Raw genomic sequence first — 26,090 nt, 5'->3', positions numbered from 1 at the left:
TTCCTGCGAAATCTGCTTCTCAGCCTGAGCGAATCTCAGTGGGAACGGTCTTTCCTCTGGGGCCGTTGCTCCTGTGCCTGGGGCTGCCGCAAGGGCACCACCCTCACAGGGAGAGGCCAAACACACCCCACATGTCTTTGCTCCTCTGGAGAGCTGCAGGCAACCTCAAACTCTCAGGAAGCTTCTCGGCTGAGACGCAGAAGCACTCTGGCTGGGATCTCGCATCCCCTGCCTGGAGGCCCATGGTGCCTGTTTCTCCCTGGGCGTTGCTTCACCAGAGCGGCCAGGCAACATCTGCCCCATCGACCCTTCTGCTCTTCCCTTCCAGCTGACAGCGTTCTCCCTGCTCTACTCTAGCCCTAGGAAGTTTGGAGACAACCGGGCTCCTCCTCCTGTGCAAGGAGTCCTGGGGCCCAGTTGGAGTGGAAAGGCAAAACCACAGGCAAGCCCAGGAAAGTGCTGAGTCATGTCTGACACACTCCCTCAGCCTGCTCCTCCATGGCTAGCAAGGCTGTGAGCTAGGAAAGTCTTTGGAAGCTCAGCAAGTGGAAGCGAGCTGCAGGCCCCAACCCAGCAATCCCGGTGCTTGGAGCAGGCCTCACAGCCTCCCAGTGCCAAAGCGAGCTCCTCTCTGCCAAATGCAGCTTTGCACACGCAGGCCGCTCTGCTGCCTCTGCATCCACGAAGGAAGCTCTCTAGGCCCGCTTCCTGCGAAATCTGCTTCAGCCTGAGGGAAAAGCCCTTGGAGAGGTCTTTGCTCAGGGGCAGTTGCTCCTGTGCCTGGGGAAGAGGGAAGGGCACCACACTCCCAAGGAAAGGCCAGACACACTCCACACGTCTTTGCTCTTCTGGAGGGCCGCATGGAGCCTCCAACTGGGAGGTAGCTTCTCAGCTGAGACGCAGGAGCATTCTGGCTTTGATCCCGCAGCCCGTGTCTGGAGGCCCACGGTGCCTGTTTCTCTCTGGGCGTTGCTTCCACAGTGCGGCCAAGCAACATCTTCACCATGGGCACAACAGCGCTTCCCTTCCATCTGACAGACTTCCCAGTGCTCTGCCCTAGACCTCTGAAGTGGGGAGACAACCGAGCCCAGCCTCCTTTCCAAGGAGTCCTGCGCCTTCGATTGCACTGAAAGGCAATAGCACGGGGAAGCCTAGGAAGGGGCTGAGTCATGTCTGACACACTCCCTCAGCCTGCTCCTCCATGGCTAGCGAGGCTGTGAGCTAGGAAAATCTTTGGAAGCTCAGCAAGTGGAAGCGAGCTGCAGGCCCCAACCCAGCAATCCCGGTGCTTGGAGCAGGCCTCACAGCCTCCCAGTGCCAAAGCGAGCTCCTCTCTGCCAAATGCAGCTTTGCACACGCAGGCCGCTCTGCTGCCTCTGCATCCACGAAGGAAGCTCTCTAGGCCCGCTTCCTGCGAAATCTGCTTCAGCCTGAGGGAAAAGCCCTTGGAGAGGTCTTGGCTCAGGGGCAGTTGCTCCTGTGCCTGGGGAAGAGGGAAGGGCACCACACTCCCAAGGAAAGGCCAGACACACTCCACACGTCTTTGCTCTTCTGGAGGGCCGCATGGAGCCTCCAACTGGGAGGTAGCTTCTCAGCTGAGACGCAGGAGCATTCTGGCTTTGATCCCGCAGCCCGTGTCTGGAGGCCCACGGTGCCTGTTTCTCTCTGGGCGTTGCTTCCACAGTGCGGCCAAGCAACATCTTCACCATGGGCACAACAGCGCTTCCCTTCCATCTGACAGACTTCTCAGTGCTCTGCCCTAGACCTCTGAAGTGGGGAGACAACCGAGCCCAGCCTCCTTTCCAAGGAGTCCTGCGCCTTCGATTGCACTGAAAGGCAATAGCACGGGGAAGCCTAGGAAGGGGCTGAGTCATGTCGGACACACTTCCTCAGCCTGCTCCTTTCAGGGAAGCAACGCTGGGAGCTAGGAAAGCCTTCTCAAGCTCGGAAAGTGCAAGAGAGATGCAGGCCGCGCACCCGGAACTCTCGGTGCTTGGAGCCAATCTCAGCGTCTCCCAGGGGCAAAGCGAACGCCTCTCTGACAAATCCAGCTTTGCAGACGCAGGCCGCTAGGCTGCCTCTGCATTGGCGAAGGAAGCTCTCTCCTCCCGCTTCCTGCGAAATCTGCTTCTCAGCCTGAGCGAATCTCAGTGGGAACGGTCTTTCCTCTGGGGCCGTTGCTCCTGTGCCTGGGGCTGCCGCAAGGGCACCACCCTCACAGGGAAAGGCCAAACACACCCCACATGTCTTTGCTCCTCTGGAGAGCTGCAGGCAACCTCAAACTCTCAGGAAGCTTCTCGGCTGAGACGCAGAAGCACTCTGGCTGGGATCTCGCATCCCCTGCCTGGAGGCCCATGGTGCCTGTTTCTCCCTGGGCGTTGCTTCACCAGAGCGGCCAGGCAACATCTGCCCCATCTACCCTTCTGCTCTTCCCTTCCAGCTGACAGCGTTCTCCCTGCTCTACTCTAGCCCTAGGAAGTTTGGAGACAACCGGGCTCCTCCTCCTCTGCAAGGAGTCCCGGGGCCCAGTTGGAGTGGAAAGGCAAAACCACAGGCAAGCCCAGGAAAGTGCTGAGTCATGTCTGACACACTCCCTCAGCCTGCTCCTCCATGGCTAGCGAGGCTGTGATCTAGGGAAGTCTTGGAAGCTCAGCAAGTGGAAGCGAGATGCAGGCCCCAACCCAGCAATCCCGGTGCTTGGAGCAGGCCTCACAGCCTCCCAGTGCCAAAGCGAGCTCCTCTCTGCCAAATGCAGCTTTGCACACGCAGGCCGCTCTGCTGCCTCTGCATCCACGAAGGAAGGTGTCTAGGCCCGCTTCCTGTGAAATCTGCTTCAGCCTAAGTGAAAATCCCTTGGAGAGGTCTTTGCTCAGGGGCAGTTTCTCTTGTGCCTGGGGAAGATTTAGTGGAACCAGAGTCCCAAGGAAAGGCCAGACACACTCCACACGTCTTTTCTATTCTGGAGGGCGGCAGGGAGTCTCCAACTGGGAAGTAGCTTCTCAGCTGAGACGCAGGGACCTTCTGGCTGTGATCCCGCAGCCCTGCCTGGAAGCCCACGGTGCCTGTTTCTCTCTGGGCTTTGCTTCAAAAGTGCGGCCAAGCAACATCTTCACCACGGACACAACAGCGCTTCCCTTCCATCTGACAGACTTCTCAGTGCTCTGCTCTAGACCTCTGAAGTGGGGAGACAACCGAGCCCAGCCTCCTTTCCAAGGAGTCCTGCGCCTTCGATTGCACTGAAAGGCAATAGCACAGGGAAGCCTAGGAAAGGGCTGAGTCATGTCGGACACACTTCCTCAGCCTGCTCCTTTCAGGGAAGCAACGCTGTGAGCTAGGAAAGCCTTCTCAAGCTCGGAAAGTGCAAGAGAGATGCAGGCCACGCACCCGGAAATCTCGGTGCTTGGAGCCAATCTCAGCGTCTCCCAGTGGCAAAGCGATCGCCTCTCTGCCAAATCCAGCTTTGCAAATGCAACCCGGTAGGCTGCCTCTACATCCGCCAAGGAAGCTCTCTTATCCTGCTTCCTGTGAAATTTGCTTCTCAGCCTGAGCAAAAAGCACTTGGAGAAGTCTTTCCTCAGGGGCACTTTCTCCTGTGCCTGCGGCTGTGGGAAAGGCACCACACTCACAGGGAAAGGCCAAACACACTCCACAAGGCTTTACTCTTCTTGAGAGCTGCAGTGAGCCTTAAACTGTGAGGTAGCTTCTCAGCTGATATGCATAAACACTCTTGGTGTGATCCTTCTTACCCTGACTGTAGTCCCATGGTGCCTGTTTCTGTCTATGCTTTGCTTAAACATTGTGGCCAAGTAACATCATAACCAACTATCCAGCAGCTCTTCCCTTACCGCTGACAGAGTTCTCAGTGCTCTACTCTAGACCTAGGTAGTTAGGAGACAACCGGGCCCATCCTCCTCTCTAAGATGTCCTGACACCTAGTCTGAATTGAGACGCCATACTACCGGTAAAGCCAACAAAGAACCCAGTCATGTCTGACACACTCCCTCAGCCTGCTCCTTCATGGACAGCACCACTGTAACCTAGGAATGCCTTTCAAGATCAGAAAGAGTAGAGGAGATGCTGGTCCCTGACCTGGAAACATCGTTCCTTTGATGACATCTCGGGTTCTCCTGGTGTCAAAGCGAATTCATCTGTGCCAAATACAGCTTTGCAAATACAGGCCTGTAGGCTGCGTCTTATTCTGCATTTGCAGTTCACTTATCTGCCTCCTGAGAACTCTGCTTCTCAGCCAGAGTGAAAAGCACTTAGAGAGTCTTTCTTCAGTGCCTCTTTCCCCTGTGCCTCGTGCTGTGGGAAGGGAACCACACTCAAAGGGAAAGGCCAAACTTTCTCCACATACCTTTGCTCGTCTTAAGAGATGCAGGGAGCCTAAGCCTGTCAGGATCCCTATTGGATGCTTCATAGAAACACTCTGTTTGTGATCCTGCACAACCTGCCTGTAGCCCCAGGATGACTGTTTTTCTCTGTGCAGTGCGGAAGCAGTGCCACCTAGCAACAACTTCACCATCTACCCAACTTCTCTTCCCCCTTTTCTGAGAGAGTAGTTAGTTGTCTTCTGTAGACCTTGACAGCTTGGAGACAACCGGGCCCCTCCTCCTCTCCAAGTAGCCTTGGGGCCTAGTTTGAATTGAAAGGCAATACCACAGGTAAGCCCAGGAAGGTGCCCAGTCATGTCTGACACATTCCGTCAGCCTGCTTCTTCATGGGCAGCACCGCTCTAAGATAGGAATGCTTTTGCAAGCTCAGAAAGGACCGGGGAGGTGTTGGTCCCGGACCCAGAAATATCTGTCCTTTGAGCAGATCTCGGGGTCTCCCGGTGTCAAAGCGAAATTGTCTCTGCCAAATACTGCTTTGCAAACACAGGCCGGTTGGCTGCCTCTTTTCCCGCGAAGGAAGCTCACTTATCCTGCCTCTTGCAATCTCTGCTTCTCAGCCGAAGTGAAAAGCACTTAGAGAGGTCTTTCCTCAGGGGCAGTTTCCCCTGTGCCTGGGGCTGAGTGAAGGGCACCACACTCACAGAGAAAGGGCAAACTTCCTCCACTTGGATTTGCTCTTCTTGAAAGGTGCAGGGAGCCTAAGTCTGTCAGAAACCTTCTTGGCTGCTATGAAGAAACACTCTGTGTGTGATCCTGCATACCCTGACTGGACACCGAGGGTGCCTGTTTTCTCTGTGTGCGGTGCGGAAGCAGTGCGGCCAAGGAACAACTTTACCATCTCCCCAACTGCTCTTCGCTTACCTCTGACAGAATTCTCAGTGCTCTACTTTAGACCTTGGCAGTTTGGAGAGAACTGTGCCCCTCCTCCTCTCCAAGTAGGCCTGGGACCTAGTTTGAATTGAATGGCAATACCATAGGGAAGCCCACGAAGGCACCCAGTCATGTCTGACACACTCCCTTAGCCTGCTCCTTCATGGGCAGCACTGCTTTAAGCTAGGAATACCTTTGCAAGATCAGAAAGGGCAGGGGAGATGCTGACCCCTGACCCTGTAATATTGGTCCATTGAACAGGTCTCCCGTTGTTTCCCCTGTGCCTCGCGCTGAGGTCGCAGATCCACACTCACACGGAAAGGACAAAATTCATCGACATGTCTTTGTTCTTCTTGAGAGCTGCAGTGAGTCTAAGTCTTTTAGGAACATTCTTGGCTCCTACGCAGAAACACTTTGTGTGTTATCCTGCATTCTGTACCTATGGGCTCCTGGTGCCTGTTTGTCCCAGAGGGTCGCTGATGCACTGCACTGAAGCAACAGCTTGAACATCCATCCAATTGCTCTTCCTTTACCTCTGACCGAGCTCTCTGTGCTCTAGCCCTTGGCAGTTTGGAAACAGCTGGGCACCCCACCCTCTCCAAGTAAGGCTGGGGCCTATGTCAGATTTAAAGGCTATAGCGGAGTTAAAAACAGTAAAGTGCCCAGTCTTGTCTGACACTCTCTGGCAGCCTGCTCCTTTATGAGCAGAATCGCTATAAGCTAGGGATACCTTTGCAAGCTCACAAAGGGCAGGGGAATATTCAGCCCTTACTCTGAAATATCGATCCATTGAGCAGATCTCGAGGTCTCCTTTTGTAGAAGCTGACCCGTTTCTTCTAAATCCAGTTTTGGAAACACAAGCTAGTAGGCTGCCTCTTCTTCCCTGAAGGAGGCTCACTTTCCTGGCATTCTGCAAACTCCTCTTCTCAGCCTGCAGGAAAAGCACTTAACTAGCTCTTTCACAAACGGCTGTTTCCCCTGTTCCTGGGGCTGTGGAATGGACCCACACTCAGAGGGGAAGGCTGAAATTGATCCAGTTGTGTTTGCTCTTCTTGAGAGCTGCAGTGAGCCTAAGTCTGTCAGGAACATTCTTGGCTCTGTTGGAGACACACTCTGTGTGTGAATGTTCATACATGCCCTAGGGGCCCTGTGTGCCTGTTTGTCCCCGAGGGTCGCTGAAGCAATGGGGCCAAGCAACAGCTTGAACATCCATCTAATTTTTCTTCCCTTCCCTGTGACAGAGTTCTCAGTGTTACAGCCCTTGGCAGTTTGGCCCCTCCCCCTTCTGCAAGTAGCCCTGAAGCCTAGTACACATTTAAAGGCTATAGTGGAGGTAACCACAGTAAGGCGCCCAGTCATGTCTGACACCCTGCCGCAGTCTGGTCCTCCATGGGCAGAACCACTATAAGTTAGGAATGCCTTTACAAGCTCACAAAGGGCAGGGGAGATGCTCGGTCCTAACTCTGAAATATCTGTTCATTGAGAAGACCTCGTGGTCCCCCGTTGTAAAAGCTTTGCATACACAAGCCAGGAGGCTGCCTCTCCTTTGCCAAAGGAGTCTCACTTTTCCAGCATTCTGCGACCTCGGCTTCTCAGCCTGCGGGAAAAGCTCTCTTTCAAACGGCTGTTTAACCTGTGCCTGGCACCGAGGGTGAAGACCAACACCCACAAGGGAAGGCCGAAATTCTTCCACATGTCTTTGCTCTTCTTGAGAGCTGCAGTCAGCCTATGTCTGTCAGGAACATTCTTGGCTCCTACGCAGAAACACTCTGTGTGTGATCCTGCATAACCTACCTATGGGCCCATGGTGCCTGTTTGTCCCTGAGGGACCCTGAAGCAGTGCAGCCAAGCAACAACTTGAACATTGATTCAATTGCTTTTCCCTTACATCTGACAGAGCTGTCAGTGCTCCAGCCCCTGGCAATTTGAAGACAACCGGGCCCCTCACACTTTCCAAGCAGGCCTGGGGCTTATGTCAAAATTAAAGGCACTAGCGGAGGTAACTACATTAAGGCCCCCCGTCTTGCCTGACACTCTCCCACATCCTGCTCCTTCATGGGCAGAACCGCTATAAGCTAGGAATGCTTTTGCGAGCTCACGAAGGGCAGGGGAGATGCTCAGCCCTGACTCTGAAATATTGGTCAATTGAGAAGTTCTCTAGGTGTTCCTTTGTAGAAGCTAACACGTTTCTTCCAAATACAGCTTTGTAAACACAAGCCTGTAGGCAGCCTCTTCTTGCTGAAGGAGTTTCACATTCCCCGCATCCTGTGAACTCCGTTTCCCAGCCTGCGGGAAAGCCACTCCTTGGAAGTTTCTTCTGAGTGGCTCTTTCCCCTGAGCCTGGGGCCGATATAGGAGACGCACACTCACAGTGGAAGCTCGAAATTCAACCACACCTCTTTGCTCTTCATGAGAGCTCTAATGTGTCTGTCTGTCAGGAACATTCTTGGATACTCTGTGCGTGAATGTGCATACAAGACCTAGGGGCCCAGGGTGTCTGCGTGTCCCCGAGGGGCGCTTAAGCAGTGTGGCCAAACAACAGCTTGAGTATCCATCCAATTGCTCTTCCCTTACCTCTGACAGAGCTCTAAATGTTCTAGCCCTTGGCAGTCTGGAAACAACCGGGCCCATCACCCTCTCCAAGTAGGCCTGGTGCCTAGGTCAAAGTTAAAGGCAATAGCAGAGGTAACCACAGTAAGGTGCCCAGTCTTGTCTGACACTCTCCCGCAGTCTGCTCCTTCATGGACAGAGCCGCTTTAAGCTAGGAATGCCTTTGCAAGCTCGCAAAGGGCAAGGGAGATGCTCGGCCGTGCCTCTGAAATATCGGTCCATTGAGCAGATCTCGAGGTCTCCCATTGTAGAAGCCAACCCTTTTCTTCCAAATACACGTTTGGAAAAACACAAGCTTGTTGGATGCCTCTTCTTCCCCGAAGGAGGCTTACTTTCCCCGCCTTCTGCGACCTCCACTTCTCAGCCTGTGGGAAAAGCATTTATTGAGCTCTTTCCTCAATGGCTCTTTCCCCTGTTACTAGGGCTGAGGGAGCGGACCCACACTCATAGGGGAAGGCCTAAATTCATGCACATGTCTTTGCTCTTCTTGAGAGCTGCAGTGAGCCTAAGTCTGTCAGGAACATTTTTGGCTCCTTTGGAGACACACTCTGGGTGTGAATGTTCATACACACCCTAGGCGCCCAGGGTGCCTTTTTGTCCCTGAGGGGTGCTGAAGCAGTGCTGCCAAGCAACAACTTAAACACCTATCCAATTGCTCTTCCCTTACCTCTGACAGAGTTCTCACTGCTCTATACCTTGGCAGTTTGGAGACAACTGGGCCCCTCCTCCTCTCCAAGTAGGTCTGGGGCCTAGTTTGACTGGAAAGGCATCATCCAAGGCAGTATGGAATATCCTTCCAAGGACCGTGGCTCCTGGGTTTGTTAATGAGCTTCCTAACCAGCTTGTTCATTAATCGGCAAGTGTTGACCTTGAGAATCAAGTATTGGTGGAAATGTAAAAGGCTCTTTCTAAGAATGTGTCTACCAGCTCTTCATCTTATGGAGTATTTTCACTGTACTCCCCAACCCTTGGAAAGTGCTGGGCACAGGGCAGATGCTTCATCATTTTGATAAATAAGTTCAATTTCACATAATTATATCCATAGTGTCAGCAAAACTATGAGGTATATTAGAAGAGTGATTGTCACAGTTGGTACTTCACAGATCAGTGAAAAAGGAAAAGTTTTTACTAGGAAGTCTGTAAAAGAATTGCTAAGTTTTAAGTTTATCCCACAAGGATATTTCAAAAACCAAACAAATCTCTCTGATCATCACCAAGGCTAGCAGAGGTCTATTGACCCCAGGCAAAGGAGGTTCTACCTCTCGGGATACCCCTACTTCAGCACCTCCCTAAGCCAGCCACCTGGGACAGCTGAGTACACTTGAAGTTTCTTTCTTGACCTCACGAGTTTTTTTAGAAGACATTTTTTTGACCGACAGGGGTTGGAGAATGTTTTGGGATGTTACAAGTGCAGTCCATTTATTGTGCACTCTATTTCTTTTTCTGTTCCCTGGTGGCTCAGTCTGACGGCAATGTGGGAGCCCTGGCTTCAGCCCCTGGGTTTGGAAGATCTCCTGGAGAAGGAAATAACAGCCCACTCCAGTAATCTTGCCTGAAGAATTCAGTGGACTGAGAAGCCTGGTGGGCCCCAAAGGGTTGGACATGGCTGAGTGACCAAACACTTATTTCTATTCTTATTTCATCAGCTCCACCTCAGATCATCAAGCATTCGACCTAGAGGTTGGGGGCCCCTGCTTTAGTTTCATCTTTCATCTTCTACACAGCTCCAGACTGCTTCCTCCTCCTCTTTCACCTGCAAAACTACCTGTCTGGCTTCTCTGAGTGTGGCTAAAAGTCTCCCTTCCCTCACATCCTTTCCTCTGAGTCCCTTCTCCTAAGTGGGTTTCCCCGATCTCCATTTGGGCACTTTTGCCCCAGGTGGTGCTAGTGTTAAAGAACCTACCTGCCAATGCAGGAACCCTATCCCTGGGTTGGGAAGATCCCCTGAAGGAAGGCACAGCAACCCACTCCAGTATTCGTGCCTGGAAAAGTCCCATGGACAGATGAGCCTGGTGGACTCTGACAGTCAGACGTGACTGAAGCTACTTCGTACAGCATACCAGAGGACCTTTGAAGTGCAGACTCATGGGATTGTTTTGGCTCTTTGGAGTCCCTTGTCATTCCACGTGTATGTTAGGGTCAGCTTGTGTATTGCTTCCTAAAGGCCTCTAGAGGGTAACAGGCAGGAAGACCAGGGGTCTCCAGACAGAGGGAATAGGCTGCAAGTGTCAGACGTTTTTTTTTCTCTCTCTCTTAAGCAGCTGGAGGAAACCAACTATTGTTACATTTTTTTCCCCTTCTCGATACAAATTTAAAAAGAGGTGTTTCTGAAAATTCTGTGTTGACATGATGACTCCTGAACTTAACTTTTCTCAAACTTTGAGCTAAGCAATGCATTTTTTTTCTTAAGGAAGTATTTGTCTCAGGCTGTGTTAATATACAATGTATTTCCGCTGGACTCTGTCTTCAGGTCGGTTCCCCCTTAAGGCTCAGAACTGACTTGACAAACCAGTATGTTTTACTCATAACTTGTTCTCCTAATCTATCTTAATGAAACAATTTATTTGCTTGAAAATCTGCCTTTCTTCAAGATTCATGTCAATCATTTTATGGCCCAGGATGACTCACCTGCTGTCAATGTTCCTTAAAGCATGTTGTGGGTGAGGGGCCTGGTGCCATTCTCTGAGATATTGCCTTTCTTTCATTAGCAGACTGCTAGTGGCTGTCAATATAGGACAGAAATGGTGTGGACCTAACAGAAGCAGAAGATATTAAGAAGAGGTGGCAAGAATACACGGAAGAACTGTACAAAAAAGATCCTCACGACCAAGATAATCACGATGGCGTGATGACTGACCTAGAGTCAGACATCTTGGAATGTGAAGTCAGGTGGGCCTTAGAAAGCATCGCTATGAACAAAGCTAGTGGAGGTGATGGAATTCCAGTTGAGCTATTTCAAATCCTGAAAGATCCTGTGAAAGTGCTGCACTCAATATGCCAGCAAATTTGGAAAACTCAGCAGTGGCCACAGGACTGGAAAAGGTCAGTCTTCATCCCAATCCCAAAGAAAGGCAATGCCAAAGAATGCTCAAACTACCGCACAATTGCATTCATCTCACACGCTAGTAAAGTCATGCTCAAAATTCTCCAAGCCAGGCTTCAGTAATATGTGAACCGTGAACTCCCAGATGTTCAAGCAGGTTTTAGAAAAGGCAGAGGCACCAGAGATCAAATTGCCAATATCTGCTGGATCTTGGAGAAAGCAAGAGAGTTCCAGAAAAACATCTATTTCTGCTTCATTGACTATGCCAAAGCCTTTGACTGTGTGGATCACAATAAACTGTGGAAAATTCTGAAAGAGATAGGAATACCAGACCACCTGACCTGCCTCTTGAGAAACCTGAATGCAGGTCAGGAAGCAACAGTTAGAACTGGACATGGAACCACAGACTGGTTCCAAATAGGAAAAGGAGTACGTCAAATTGTGTATTGTCACCCTGCTTATTTAACTTCTATGCAGAGTACATCATGAAGAACGCTGGGCTGGAAGAAGCACAAGCTGGAATCAAGATTGCCAGGAGAAATATCAATAAACTCAGATATGCAAGTGATACCACCCTTATGGCAGAAAGTGAAGAGGAACTCAAAAGCCTCTTGAGGAAAGTGAAAGAGGAGAGTGAAAAGGTTGGCTTGAAGCTCTACCTTCAGAAAACGAAGATCATGGCATCTGGTCCCATCACTTCATGGGAAATAGATGGGGAAACAGTGGAAACAGTGTCAGACTTTGTTTTGGGGAGCTCCAAAATCACTGCGGATGCTGATTGCAGCCATGAAATTAAAAGATGCTTACTCCTTGGAAGGAAAGTTATTCCCAACCTAGATAGTATATTAAAAAGCAGAGACATTACTTTGCCAACAAACGTCCGTCTAGTCAAGGCTATGGTTTTTCCCGTGGTCATGTATGGATGTGAGAGTTGGACTGTGAAGAAAGCTGATCGCTGAAGAATTGATGCTATTGAACTGTGGTGCTGGAGAAGACTCTTGAGAGTCCCTTGGACTGCAAGGAGATCCAACCAGTCCATTCTAAAGGAGATCAGTCCTGGGTGTTCATTGGAAGGACCGATGCTAAAGCTGAAACTCCAATACTTTGGCCACCTCATGCAACGAGTTGACTCACTGGAAAAGACTGATGCTGGGAAGGATTGGGGGCGGGAGGAGAAGGGGACGACAGAGAATGAGATGGCTGGATGGCATCATTGACTCGATGGACATGAGTTTGAGTGAACTCCGGGAGTTGGTGATGGACAGGGAGGCCTGGCGTGCTGTGATTCATGGGGTTGCAAAGAGTCGGTCACGACTGAGTGACTGAACTGAACTGAATTGAATGGTTGTATAACATCTGGCTAAAGACTAGCAGGGGTTACTCTGACTGTCCCCGTCTGATGTCTATGTCAGCAGCTTTCTCTATCTCTTTTACACTTTAATAAAACTTTATGACACAAAAGCTCTGAGCAATCCAGCTTCTTCAACTGGCCCTGGACTGAATTCTTCTCCTCTGGAGGACAAGAATCCTGCCGCCTTTCGTGGTTCAGCAATGACCTTTCAGTCTTTTGTAATTCATATTGAATCTTCATTTCAGATTGAAGATACAATCCATGGTATTGCCATCTTAAGTCTTTCCATCGCTATTGAATATCTCTGCATGTATTCAGGATATTTTTTCAACAATCGTGTATAATTTCCAATGTGACAGTCTTGTCATCCTTGTTACATCCATGGCAAAAGATTTTATTGATGTTGATATTATTGAAGCGGAATTTTTAAAAAAATTCCTTTTCAGATGATTATTCTCTAGTGTATACAGATAAAACTGTGTAATCATTCATTTTTATCAGTTTGGACAGCTTGATAGTTGTCTTTCCTCTCTTTACTTTGTCATGCTTTAAGATTATCCTGGCTCATATATTTACTCTCACCCCTAGTCTCAGTCATTTATTCAAAGAACTTCTGTCTTTTATTTTCTCTTATAAAAGACATCAGATTTTATTGCTTGAAGAAAACAGCATATGAAAATCACAAGAATGTCAACATGAAAGTCACTAGGATTTGAACATATAATACATTATCAGATGCAGTAAAATATTAACCTGAACTCTGCATCCAAAAAAAGGATGGAAAATATCTACGTTTTTCGCTAAGAAAAAGATATACTTCAAATAGAAAGTATAAGGATGTTACAGTACAAATTAGAAAAGCCAACACTTATTAACTTATTATTTCTTAGACTAGACTACCTTTGGTACTTCAACTTTAAAAAAAAAATCCCGGAGGCGCGCGGCGGCGCGAGTCCCCGCCCCTCACTCCGGCCACCCTTGCCCCACCGCGCGGCAAGTTCTAATCGCCGGGCGCGTGCTCGGCAGCCGGGAACGCGCTCGCCGGGTCCTCCCCTTAAACGCCCTCTCCGCGACGCTCGACTCCCCGTCTCCGTCCGAGTCGCGCGTCCTCCTGCGCGCGCGCGCGCGACTGCCCGCCCCCAGGCTCTCCGCGGGCCGCGTCACGTGACCGCGCCTAGCCATGGCGGCAGCGGCGGCGGCTCGAGCTGCGGCGGCGGCGGAGGCGGCAGTGGCAGCGGCAGCAGCTGCACCGCCAGCGTGGAGCGGGAGGCAAGAGGGTTTGGAGAGCGGGGAGCGCCAGACTGGAACGGGTGAGCGTCCTCCTCCCCTTGCCTCCCCCGGCAATCCTGCGCGCCACCCGGTGCAGCGGGGCCCCTGCGTGAAGGTTTGCGCAGCCCCCCTCGTGCTCGGTGGTCGGCTCTCGGGGGGCTGCGGCTCCCGCCCCGAGCGGGTCGCGCCGCGCTGTTCAGCGAGGGGGCTGCACCCCCGCCCGCCGCTGCCTTTGCGGACGGCGGCTCGAGGCGGGCGGAGCTGCCCGTGCTGAGCGCGGCGCGCCCTGTGTGCGGCTCTGCGGAGCCCGGGAGGCGGGTCCTGCGGGGACGCGGGCGGCCACTGGGCGGCTGCCGGGCTCTGGGCGGGGCCGGCCCGGGCGCCGCCTCCTCCTCCGCCGCTGCCGCCTCCTCGCAGTGCAGCGTGAGTAGGGAGCCCAGGCTGGTGGACGCCGAGCCTCTCGGCTGCGCGGTCACCTCCTCCTCGAGGTACAGCCGATCCTCCGCGTGGCGCCCCGAGTGCTCCGAGCCGCCTGCGGACGAGCCGAGGAGCGAGCCCTCCATCTCCGCGCTTCCCGCAGCTTCCACCGCGCTCTCCCCCGACCCTCCTGCAGCCTCCCCTTTCTTTCCCCTTCGGAAAATGGTTCCTGCTGCCGGGCGAGGTGAGTCGCGGCCGCCGCCCGCCAGCTGCGGGGGCGGCTGGGCAGGTCACCTGCGGGGGAGGCCGGGCGGAACGCGGAGGGCCGGGCGGCGCGGCGGGGATCCTGAAGGCGGGGTGCTCCGCGGACAGCGCCGATTCGGGCGAAGTTGGCGGGGGCGGTCCGCGGGGCCCCTGGCAGGTGGTCTCTGGCTGCGCCCGCCCCGGCAGATCGTGAAGGTGAGCGGGTTCCTTGGCGTGCGCCCCAGCGCCGTGTCCGACCCGGAGTCCCCGCCTAGGGCTCGAGGGACGGGGTTCAGTGGGACTTCGCGTCGACAGCCGCAGCTTTTTATGGCTTCTCCTAGCCGCCTCGGCCGCGCCGTAGCCCATCCTGCGGCCGGCCGCCCCCGCCCCGGCGCCTGGTGACCTTGAGGGCAGCGGTGCCCGGCACTCTTTCCCGGCGCCCCGGGAGGGTCACCCCTCTAATCCCTGGCTTCGGCCCCACTGGCGCTCCGCGGGCGGAGAGCGGACCCCCGACTCGGGCTAGCTAATTGATGTGTGTCACACCGGACGATGATTCCCCGGGAGTTGAAGAACCGCCTCGCCTTTCTCCCGGCGTCTCCAGTCTGGCCCCCCAGGATATTCATGGTTGCTTCCGTCCGATTCGCGTTCTTAGACTTAGTTTAAAAGAAAAAAAAATCTTGGTCCTCCACTCTTTTTTTGGAAGGGTCAGTAGGAACCGCATTCGCGGGGGTAGGGGGGTGGTGTGCTCCCTTGATTCCATCCTGTGGGCGAATCCTCTGGCTAGGCGAGTTAGCGAGCCCTGGTTCTGCGCCGCGGTCCCTGGCCAGGTTGGTGTCTGTGCGCATTTCATTCACCAGTTTTCTGGCACCTGGCAGACGCCAGGAGTGCGTCTCGGGACTGGCAACGCCGGGAGTGCCCGAATCCTGTACGGTGCAGCGGTGCCGGGGCGGGCCAGAGGTGCCAGGGTGGTCTTTCAACCAGTGAAAGCCTTGATCCTCCTCTGCAGGCGTAATTGTGCCCTTCCTCGGGTGGGAGCGCAGCAGACAGCCACTTCGGGCCTCTGTGCACGGTACTTTTCTGGGTTTCTTAATAATCTAATGGCCCCAGTTGGTATCGATTGCCGTTTATGATAAATTAGTTCTATGGATTTGTCTTCCTCGGAGTGTAGGTATATGCATCTATTTGGACTGTCTGCCTTTCAACATGGAAGGCTTTGTTGTGTTTAACCTCCCCTACCTGAGGACAGTCTTATTTTAAAATAAAGCTCTTGTTCAGCGTGGGTGTATTTTATAAGAAGTAGTACTTGTGAGGCTCTGCTTTGTGTGAGGCTCTCGTCGGGCAGAGGGTGTGTAACCCTTTGGATAGTAACGCACGTGAGTGAATGAAGGGCCTTCACCGCTCGTCCTGCTGCCAGCCTTCCCCAGACTCCCTGCCCTTGTGTGTGGCAGAGGCGGATTGAGGGGAATTAAAGGAATTGGAGGAGAATCTGCTTTTTATACTTGAGCGTTTCATTTGGTTCCCCTGCCACCCCCCCCTTCTTTTCCTTTTTTTGTCCTGGTGAGTTTAGATTTGAAGTAAATAGAAACATGTTCCTTAAAGGGAGCCTTTGAGAACTTGTATATGAAGTGGGCTTATTTAGCCATGATTTCAGGGGGACGTTTTAGTTTCTACCTTGCTTTGCATGAGACAGTTAATTGCTGTAATTAAGGGTGGATCTCTGTCCTGATTTTGGCTTGGGTGTAACTGCAAAGATCTTTGAAAAGTAACAGTTATTTCCTACCATACAGTCTGCAAAAGTGAGTCACAATCGGGTGACTTGAGGACAGGGCGCCACCTTTAAGATTTCAGCATATTCTTTTATTAAAATGGTGAATATTCAGATTACGCCTTCTTGACTTTTGTTGGAGTTGTTGTCATTACTGGCATCCCCATTTAGATGTGTAAGATGAAACTGTCTTCATTTTTCTGTATTTTCTAATTCTTCACTACTTGAAGGAGGTTTCTGCAATTGTATGGGAAATCATGTTTTTTTTCATTGAAGCTTGGGATTTAATGTAGAACTCTGAGAGGAGATGAGAAACTAGATTTGATTTGTCCTTATGAAATAGCAGGGACAATAATAGTTTGGATCTGTTTAGGAATAGAAGGAAAGTAACAGGGTACTCACTAGCATGACAGTAGTTTTATAATTTTTTAGCTTCTGTGCTATGAACAAATTCTAAAGTAAATATGCAAAATTATTAACCTTGTTTGAATAAGGTGTAATAATTCTTTTTTTGTTTTTCATCTTCCAACAGCTTGCCTTTTATGGTTTGCAAGTTTTCAAATTACTTGTTTTTAGATAATGCAAAGAAGGACTTCAGCAGGCGTACTTAACACTCAGTTATTGAAGACCTTATTGGAAAAAGTGGTTTCTGTGTGTGCCTTTTCTCAAATGTATCTCGTATAAAAATAAAGGGAGTTTTTTTAATGCTTAGGAAACAAACAAAAAAAAATCCCTTCTATCTTGTTCAAGAGCACTCATGGATACAGTATCAACTTTAACTCAAAACACTCAGTAGGATTAACCTATTTGTGGCATGGCAGAAGTGTATTTAGTAAATGTGTAACAATATTTCACTTTTTCTAAAACTGAAAAATATGATCATTAAGAAATCTAATACTTGTATACTTGAGTTATTTAGCTTTTCAAGTAAAACTGGAATTCTAGCAGCCACAATCTATCTTTAGACCTAGTGAATACACAAATTTAAAAGATTTGGCAACTGACGTAGTAATTTAGATTACTTCATACTATTTTAAGTGGCTTTTCAATTGTTTTTCCAAAATATAAACACAATAGGCCAGTTCTTCAAAACACTGGATTCCTATAAAAATCACTATCATACTTTACTTATTAGAACGAAATTAAAGCTTTTCCCTTTTAACAAGCAGTTGAAAATTATTTATGTTTCATATAGGGCTAATCAATTATGACACATTTTCTTAACCAAAACAAAACCAATCCTTTTTTAAAGCTATCACTAAATTATGATGGAGATAATGATGCCATTTCAAAGGAAGTATTGGACACTCTAGGCCATCTAATCAAGAAACTGTAAAATAATGCTAAAGACAAACAACAAGGAAATTATAACTACAAGTTAAATTACAAAAGAATCCCCTCTTATAACAAGCATGCTCATTAACTGTCATTTCTTTCCCCTAGGAAAGGTCTTACTATTCGTGAACCAACCAATGCAACCTAAGCAATTGTTTCCCAAGATGGGCTAAGCAAGTAATACTATTAATGATTACTGGAGTGAAATACTAAGAATCATGACAGACCTCAAAACTGGGCAGTCTTTGAAATGTCATAGTGTAGCTGAAGATGAATTATGCTATAATAAAACTTAAGTTTTTAGCTCTACATAAAATAAAAACCAAATTGAAAATATAACCTACCAAATTTTACAACTACTATTGAACATACTCCTTCCTAGTTTATGAATGCCTTGTTTTGAGATCTTTTTAAAGTGAGTATATTTATCTGAGCATATATGTTTATTGCCTGTATAGATATACTCATTTTAAAAGACAAAATCCAGATACTGTAAAACCGAGCTTTGTTTTTTCACCAACCTTATCTAATGTCTACTATATCACACAGCACCTCCCCCCAGTAATTTAAAATTCCCAATTTTTAATTTAGTTCAAAGGGCAGAGGAAATGGAAATGAAGATTTAGAGCTTCTGGATAAATTTCACTGTATTTTTATGAACTTGAAGTTTTCTGTAACACTTTATTGATCAAACAGACTCACTGCTATCTAAAATTTCATAAACACCATTAAAAATTCAAAGTTGATATTATACTGAACCTCAAATTTTCAACAGTTCAAAGAGACAGATTTTACATGAATAGCACACAAGAGATGAAACTTAATAGCAGATATCCCTAGAATACCAATGGCAAGTCCACCAAGATGCAAAATTACAGGGAAGCATTTTTTCACTGTTTTCTTGTGCAGGGAAAAACATTTTAGAGGAAACAGAAACTCAGCTGGTGAATTTCAGATACCATCATCTTCTTCTTCATCCTGAGAAGATCCTGCCTGGTTGGATGCACTTGCTGATGCGGCAGCAAGCTGTGCTTGTTGGGCAGCTTGCTGCCTTTGAATCCACTCCTGTTGGGCCAATTCCGCTTGTTGCTGTCTAGCTTTTGCAAATAATTCCTGTTGCTGTCTCAATAATTCTTCTTTGGGAATGCCAAGATTTTCCAAATGAGAACTGGCCTTTCTTCTTTTTAATGCTCCTGTCTTGCAATCTTGTAAGACTTCTTTTACTTCACTGATATAAGAGCCAAAGCCTAAACTTTCCAGTGCTTGTATGACGTGCTCTGGCGAGATGGTTTTCTTTTCCGATTTGTTGCAAATCTCATTGGCTTCAGAAGATATAAGGTGAATGAATTCAGTGCAGCAGTTCACCACCAGCTCCCGGGCCTCGTTGGCCACCCAGACATTGGGGGGAGTCTCTTTGATCATCTTATTGATAGCAGTTCTGGGTATAGTGAGATCATCATCGTTGCCAGATGAGGACACCATCGCAGCTAATCTCTCGCGCCCCGACTTTTAAAAACTCCTCAACTCTGGTCCACGATGATTTTTCAAAAGGCCGCCCCCGGAGAGCGATCCAGGTGTCCCTCTGAGATGAGCATGCAGAAAATGAAGAGGCCAGGGGTGGCTGGAGAGAGAGGGGAACACCTGTGTGTGTTAAGGATTTAAGGCGAGGTTGGGAGCAAAGTTGGAGTGGGGGGGATGCTGAGGATTCTGGGGACAGCACTGCCCACGTCGGAGACGGGAAGGCAAAGCGGTCCAGAATCTGAGCACTGGAGAACCCCCTTCGTGTCTCCTCAGAGAGGCGTGCGCTGTCGTCTAACCATTCCCCAACGGCGCAGAGCAGAGGCAAGGTCCAGGGGCACTGGTCTGGCCGTGGAACAGGGCGGACACTTAGCAGGCAAGGCTCTACAGAACAGGAGCCCCCGCTGCCGCCGCCACCACCACCAGCACCCGATGCCACCACCTCGGCCAAACCGTCCTTCAGACACCCGCGCCACCACCTCACAACATGTCGGCCGTAAGCGGGGTGGTCTCCTGGGAACGAATATGGACAGAAGCAGGCACACGGGGACCGGCAGCGGCATCTGCTGTGACCGTTTAGCCCGAACACAGGTCGTGGAAGCCGAAGCCGCTGCCTGTCTTTTATTTTTTCTCATGAAATTAGGTTTGACTATGCTGGGTCTTTGTTGTTAGATGTCTAGTTGTAGTGAGCAGAGGCTACCCTCTCGTTGCCGTGCCATGGCTTCTCATTGCAGCGCTTTCTCTGGTTGCAAAACTTGGGCTCTGGAGCATGCAAGTACCTCAATAGTTGTACGGGGGCTTAGTTGCCCCTGGGCATGTGGAATCTTCTAGGACCAGGGATTAAATCTGTGTTCCCTGCATTGGTAGGCAGATCCTTTACCACTGGACCACCAGGGAAGTTTCCTGTTCCCTTTCATTAGATAATGATATGTAAAACATACATGTAGAAACTAAATCTGCTCAGCTGACAATACCTGGAAATATATACATGTATTCTAGCTTCACTTTGAACATATTCAGTTAAAGGTAATTTGTGATGATGTCTCCATGGATCTTGTAACCTTTCTTTTTGTTTATCTGTAACTTCCCATTCCAATGGTAAGATACCTGGCTTCCACCACTTGTCATGTATAGAATTCAGTGCTTGTCCCACGTGGTTACTGAAAAAATTGTCAGACTGTCTTCCAAAGGGGTCTGTGCATGCATTCTACCAGTATCTTGAGTATGTTTCTACATGATACTTTCCTATCAGTATCCCCTCCGTGGCCAGGTGTCTATTTCAGTCTTCACCAATTATGAATGGGTTTGTTTGCACTAGTGTTCTTGGATAATTTGAGTACAGGTTCTTTGTCAGATATGCATTTTTTAGGAAAACAGTTTTATTTACTTTTGACTGTGTTGGGTCTTTGTGTGTGGGCTTTTCCCTAATTTGGGTGAGCATGGGCCATAACTAGGGGTGTGTGGGCTTCTCAATACAGTTGAGAGGGTAACAGGCAGGAAGGCCAGGGATCTCCAAACGGAGGAAATAGCCTGCAGGTGTCAGACATTTTCATCTCTCTTAAGCGGCAGGAGGAAACAAACTAGCGATATTTTTTTCTTCTCTCTACAAATTTAAAAGGAAGTTTCTCTTAAAATACTGTGTTGCCATAATGACACTTGGTTTCACCTGAAGTTAACTATTCTCAAATCTTGAGTTAACCAATGCATTTTTCTTATGGAAATGTTGGTCTAAAGCTATGTTAATGTACTACGCATTTGCCCCAGACTCTAGCTTCAAGTCGGTTCCGCCAGATGGCTCAGAACCTACTTGACATACCTGTATGTTATACTCAGATATTGTTCCCTTAATCTATGTAAAATGAAACTATTTGTATGGTAATCTGCCCTTCTATAGGGTTTCAAGTTAATCATTTTATGGCCTGAGATTAATCGTCCGGTGTCAAAATTATCCCAAAAGACGTCTTATGGGTGAGGGGCCTGGTGCCATTCTGAGCCTTAAGACATTCCTTTCTTTCATGAACAGACTGCTAGTGACTATATACCATCCAGCTGAAGACTAGCAGGGGGGTACTCTTTCTGCCCCCTTCTGATGTCTATGTCAGAAGTTTTCTCTATCTCCTTTATACTTTAATAAAACACAAAAGCTCTGAGCGATCAAGCCTCGTCTCTGGCCCAGGATTGAATTCTTCTCCTCTGGAGGCCAAGATCCCGGTGTCTTTGTGTCATTCCGCAACAACCTTTCACAGTGGCTCCTCTTGTTGTGGGGCACAGGTTCACGGGCTTCAGTAGTTGAAGTATGTGAGCTCAGCATTGTGGCTTCCAGGATCTAGAGCACAGGCTCGGCAGTTGGCACACGGGCTCCATAGCATGTGAGATCTTCCCATACCAGGGATCACACCTGCATCTCCAGCACTGGTAGGCGGATTCTTTACCACGGAGCCACCAGGGAAGCCCTCAGGCATATTTTTGATTCTAGTTTTCCACACATGTACCTGGTGAGAGAGGTCAGGATCAAGAAGCCTGGCAGCTGGGAATGCTCAGCCACAGTTCTGGCTGTGCCATCAAAAGCTCCGGGGCCTTTGGTGAGTGCCTCAACTTTCCTGGGACTGTTTCTTCCCCTCAGAGATGCCCTGCTGTTGGACTGTAGCCCAGCAAGCTCCTCTGTCCCTTCGATTTCTCAGGCCAGAATACAGGAGGGGGTGCCATTTCCTTCTCTACAAGATAGCATTTTGAAGCTATTTTCTCCTGGATTGTGGTTCTGATGAAGGAAGGGGGATCCCTTCCAGGGCTTGAGAGTGTGTTCTTTGCTGACAATGGAAGTGAATTGTCCAAGAAGAGGAGTGCTGTTCAAGCGAGAGACGTGACTGGGAAGGGCTGCTGGGGCGGAGGGCAAGAGGGTGAGGGAAACGGAGAGAACCGCTCTGCCACGTGGCTCACGGTCTCAGGTTTTATGGTCATTGGGTTCCTTTCTGGTTTGTCTCTTGCCAGTCATTCTGAATTGGGGTCCTTCCTGGGGGTACACGCATCACTCAGCCGAGATGGATTCCAGCGAGGAGGATCCTGGGAGGCTGGTAGGACCTCTGGACTGGAGTCTCCCATTTCCTTTTGACCTCTCCAGAATCCTGGTTGGTGGTAGCTTGTGAGTTCCTTGTTCCTTACCAGGACCTCTTGTTGTAAGATGACCCCAGCAAGTGTTTTCTCTTCTCTGTTGCCTGGCAAGGGTGGGTGGTCAGTGGTTCATTTAACAGTTTGTCTTTTGGTTCTCTCAAATAAGGTCCTTCACAGAGTAAATGTACACAATTGTAAAAGTCAATGTTTTCAATAATTTATATTCATATTTGGTAAGTTGGCTTTTTTGTTGTGTGTTCGAACTCATCACCAGACCAAAGGTCATCTAGATCTTTTGTTCTCTTCTAAAATTTTTAGAGTTTTTTACATTGAATTACGGTGTTAGTTGCAAAGTTTGTGTTTCTCTTCATTTCATTCCATCTTTTTTTTTAAAGTTATTTATTTTTAGTGGATTGCTCATCACTTTAAAATATGGGTTTGATTTGTCATACATCAACATGAATTAACCATAGGTGTATGTATGTCCCCTCGCTCTTGAATTTCCCTCCCACGTCCCACCCATTCCCACCTCTCTAGGTTATTACAGAGCCCCAATCTGAGTTCCCTGAGTCATACAGCAAATTCCCACTGGTTGTCTATTTACAAATGTTGGTGTACATGCATCCATGCTGCTCTCTCCATTCATCTCACCCGTTCCCTCTTGTTCCCCACTCTTATCCATAAGTCTCTTCTCTATGTCTGCATCTCCATCGCTACTATGTGAACAGATTCACCAGTACCATCCTTCTAGATTCCATGTTTATGTCTTTCTGACTGACTTCCCTGTTTAATACGCTCTAGATTCATCCCCTTCATTAGAACTGACTCAAATGTATTCCTTTTTATGGCTGCATTTCATCCAGGCTCTGATTGTTCCTTAGCCATGTTTCGAGGAGGGTCATGGAGCTCCTCTGCTCCATTTGAGTTTGGGCTCGCAGTCTGAGTGCTCACAGCAGAGCTGCTTCCGGGTGAGCCCTTTAGGCTCTGTGAGGGCGGGGCTGCGCGCTCTTCTCTGGCGGCCGGCAGGGGGCGCCAAATCTGGCTCCGACCCGCGAGCACAGGACGCTTTGCCTTCAGACTGGGCTCGGGGACCAGCTGGCGGGAGCTTTGTCTCCTCAGGGCCGTCAGCGCTCGGGCTTTTGGAAAACGGGGCTGCGTCCAGGCTGAGAGGAGCAGGCTTGCCTCAGTGCCCGCCAACAGGGAGGCGCTGAAAGAGGAATGAGGACAAAGTCGACGCTTCCCGTGTCCAGCTGAGCGCTTACCGGAGGTCCATCTCAAAGGACTCGGGCGGGGGCGGGGGGAGGGGCGGGGCGGGGCGGGAAAAGCTCCATGTGCAAAATGGTGGGTTTTCAGCTCGATTTCTGTTAGACGATCTAGAGGATGACCTTGACTGATGTTCTTCAGTGTAGGTGGCCAGTTTTCCTGCCACTGTTTCTTGAGAGAACTGTCCTTTCCTCTTCGCTTGTTCCCGGTTTGATTTTCATGAACTGACCGCGTACATGTGGGTTCATTCCTGGGCTCTCTGTTCTTTCCTTGAGTCCATGTGTCTGTGTTCGTGCCAGTTCCTGACTGTTGTGGTTACTCCAGCTCCGTGATGTAGTTTGAAGTCGGAGAGGAAGATGCCTCCAGCTGTGTTCTTCTTTCTGAGTCTTTTTGGCTGTTTAAGGTCCTGTTCCATATTATCAGCTTCATATTAGGAATATTTATATTTCTGTGCAAAATGCCGTTGAATATTATTTTCTGATTGCAGTCATTGTCTTTGTGGATGGCTTTGGTTGGAATGGACATTTTAATTCCTCATTGTTCCAGTGCATGAGCGTGGAACAGTTTTCGGTTTCTTTGTGTTTCCTTTGGTTACTTTATCAGTGCTCTCTAGTTTTGTGACTACTGGTCTTTTATGTCCTTGATGAAGATTGTTGCTAGATGTTTTATTCTTTTTGTTGCGATGCTAAGTGGGATTTTCTTAATTTTTGTTTCTGATCGTATTTGTGTATAGAAATGCAAGTGATTTTTGTATATTGATTGGGATTGTAAATTGTAGTATTTTATGTGATTGTCAATTGATCCGAAATGATTCAACTTGACTGAATATAGTCTAACAACTTTTTGTGACGGTATGGTGAAAATATTCTTTGTAAAATCTGTTTTTCCTGCAATAGGTCATCCAGAGGACCCAGGCCAAGGTGGTTCCTAATAGACTTCGCACAGTATGTCTTCATTCCATGTGGACTCCTTCAAGGGCAGTGAGCATCACAGCATCCCTTCAACTTCGTCTGGGTTAGTCTTGGCCTGTATAAGAAAGTTTCATGCCTGTCTACTCTGATTTTCTTGTATGGTATTGACTTGGTTGTTTTGAAACATCATTGACTTTCCAGTAATTTAGAATGTACAGCAAACTGCTAGCAATGGGGAAAAGTGCTCGCATTTGCCACATCATCAAAAATACTCTATGTGTTTTATCCACAATGGGTGCATTCTCCTGCAGAACCAGCATATAACCTCCCAAATCCGGAAATCATATGGTTTCTGCATTATAATGCAATCCACAGCCCCATTTCCCTTTCAGCAATTGTTCAGTTGTATGAATTAATCTTTTCTTACCCTCCTTTTCCTCCTCTTTTTTTTTTTAGAGTGTTACTGAGATTTTCAGTTATTTGGACAAACTTGATGGATTTAAAGCAGACATGGTGACTATGGGATCTGGGGGGGCTTTTCTATATGGATATTTTCCCCTAAAGAGGGTTTTCATGTTTCTTCATGTTGTAACACGTATGAATCCTGCATTCTTTTTTCCCCCGTAGTGATTAAAAATCAATAACGTGCCATTTACCATTTAGATATTTGTTAGCATATAGTGTTGTAGTATGAACTACCTTTACTTGTTTTGCAAACCTCTTTAATAATGTGTACCTTGTGTGTGCTTTGGAGAAACTCGGGAAACTGAGTCGGTGACTGAAATGGCCCAAGGTGTCATCTTAGATACCATCTTCATCTAAAACAAAACAGGGGCTTCCTGGTGGTCCAGTGGCTAAGACTGTACATTCCCAAAGAATGAGGCCCAGGTTCAATCCCTGATCCTAGAGCTAGATCTCCTATGCCACAGTGAAGAGTTTGCATTCTGCAGCTAGATATCTGGGTTGCCTCAGCAAAGGGCGACCTGGCACAGCCAAATAAAGAAGCAAATAAATATTCAAAAAATAAAACCAAAGGAAAGGAAGGGTGTGGTTGTTGTGAAGATTTACATCTTAGCTTTCCCTATGGATAAAAAAGATTTCACAAGACTGTCATGCTTCTATGTGGTATATACCAAGGATTCCTTTGAAATGACATTTCTCGTGTCAGTGTGACTCACAGAAGAGCCGTCTTGAACTTGGGTTTCAGAGATGATCATGCGTCCTCTTAAAAGAAAAGAAAAGTCCAACTAATTCTCATGCTGAAGAGGTATATTTTGGGGTAGCATCAGCTCCCCTTCACTTTGGATGCATCCCAATTTGCTCACAGAGTCATCTACTGAAGATATACAGCTATGTGAAAGTGTTTAGGTGTGTATAATCGTGTGATACTTTTTGTCTGGACACGTTTTCAAAGCTGTGTACTAAGTGCTCGAGGTGAAGTGTTCAGGCCACAGGTGAGACTTGTTTAGCTGTGGAAAAATCCAGCTAAGTTTCTCTGGCATGTGGGATCTTCCTGGGTAAGGGATCGAACATGGGTGCCTTGCAAGGTCAGGCAGATTCTTTACCACTGAACAAACAAAGAAGCCCCACCCCCAAATTTCTTTGAGTTTCCTGGATATAATAGGTGGGCATTGCTACTTCACTGTTGTTTACCATGTAATTTCCTAACAATAAATGATTTTGAGTGATTTTGATATGTTGAGTTAATATCTGTATATTTTGTTTGCAAAGGCGTAGAGATTTATACATTTTTAATGTGGTTGATTGTTACAGATTTTGGGGTATCATTGGAGTAAAATTCTTTACCAAATATGTATTTTGTAAATATATTTTTCTGTGGCTTGTGTTTAAGTTTTGTGAATCAGGTTTTTCATAGTATAAATGTATAATGTTTAAAGTTCAAGTTATAAATTTTGCAAATTTTTTAGGATAGACTTTAGTGCTTCCTGTATTTTGTGTGTGGTGAAATGTCATAAGCAAAAATGAGGTATTT

The 26,090-nt window shown here is 48.4% G+C and overlaps 1 protein-coding gene and 1 long non-coding RNA gene across 2 annotated transcripts in view; one reads left to right on the top strand and one right to left on the bottom strand.

The window, feature by feature from the left end:
• Positions 1 to 13,445: 13,445 nt before the first annotated feature.
• The window catches only part of LOC148778888 (uncharacterized), a 12,723-nt gene continuing 78 nt past the window's right edge, over positions 13,446 to 26,090 (top strand). The window contains exons 1-3 of the long non-coding RNA XR_016035489.1: positions 13,446 to 13,578; positions 24,083 to 24,200; positions 24,554 to 26,090. The exon at positions 24,554 to 26,090 is cut by the window's right edge and continues 78 nt beyond it. This is a non-coding gene — a long non-coding RNA (uncharacterized LOC148778888). The remainder of the gene's footprint in view (positions 13,579 to 24,082; positions 24,201 to 24,553) is intronic.
• LOC129556735 (protein Dr1-like) lies at positions 18,249 to 18,779 on the bottom strand. Its single transcript, XM_055426877.2, has one exon. It carries the CDS (start codon positions 18,777 to 18,779, stop codon positions 18,249 to 18,251), a length of 531 nt encoding a protein of 176 aa, XP_055282852.2.

This window comes from Moschus berezovskii, chromosome 1, assembly GCF_049115385.1.
Source record: "Moschus berezovskii isolate FMDL1 chromosome 1, NW_MosBer_1.0, whole genome shotgun sequence".
In the NCBI taxonomy this organism is placed as follows: domain Eukaryota; kingdom Metazoa; phylum Chordata; class Mammalia; order Artiodactyla; family Moschidae; genus Moschus; species Moschus berezovskii.
Note: the sequence above shows the minus strand (reverse complement) of the source record. Positions and strands in the feature narration are given on the sequence as shown.

What these genes read in the sequence shown, in the direction of transcription:
- LOC129556735 (XM_055426877.2), bottom strand. Translation starts at nt 18,779, where the DNA reads ATGGTGTCCTCATCTGGCAACGATGATGATCTCACTATACCCAGAACT.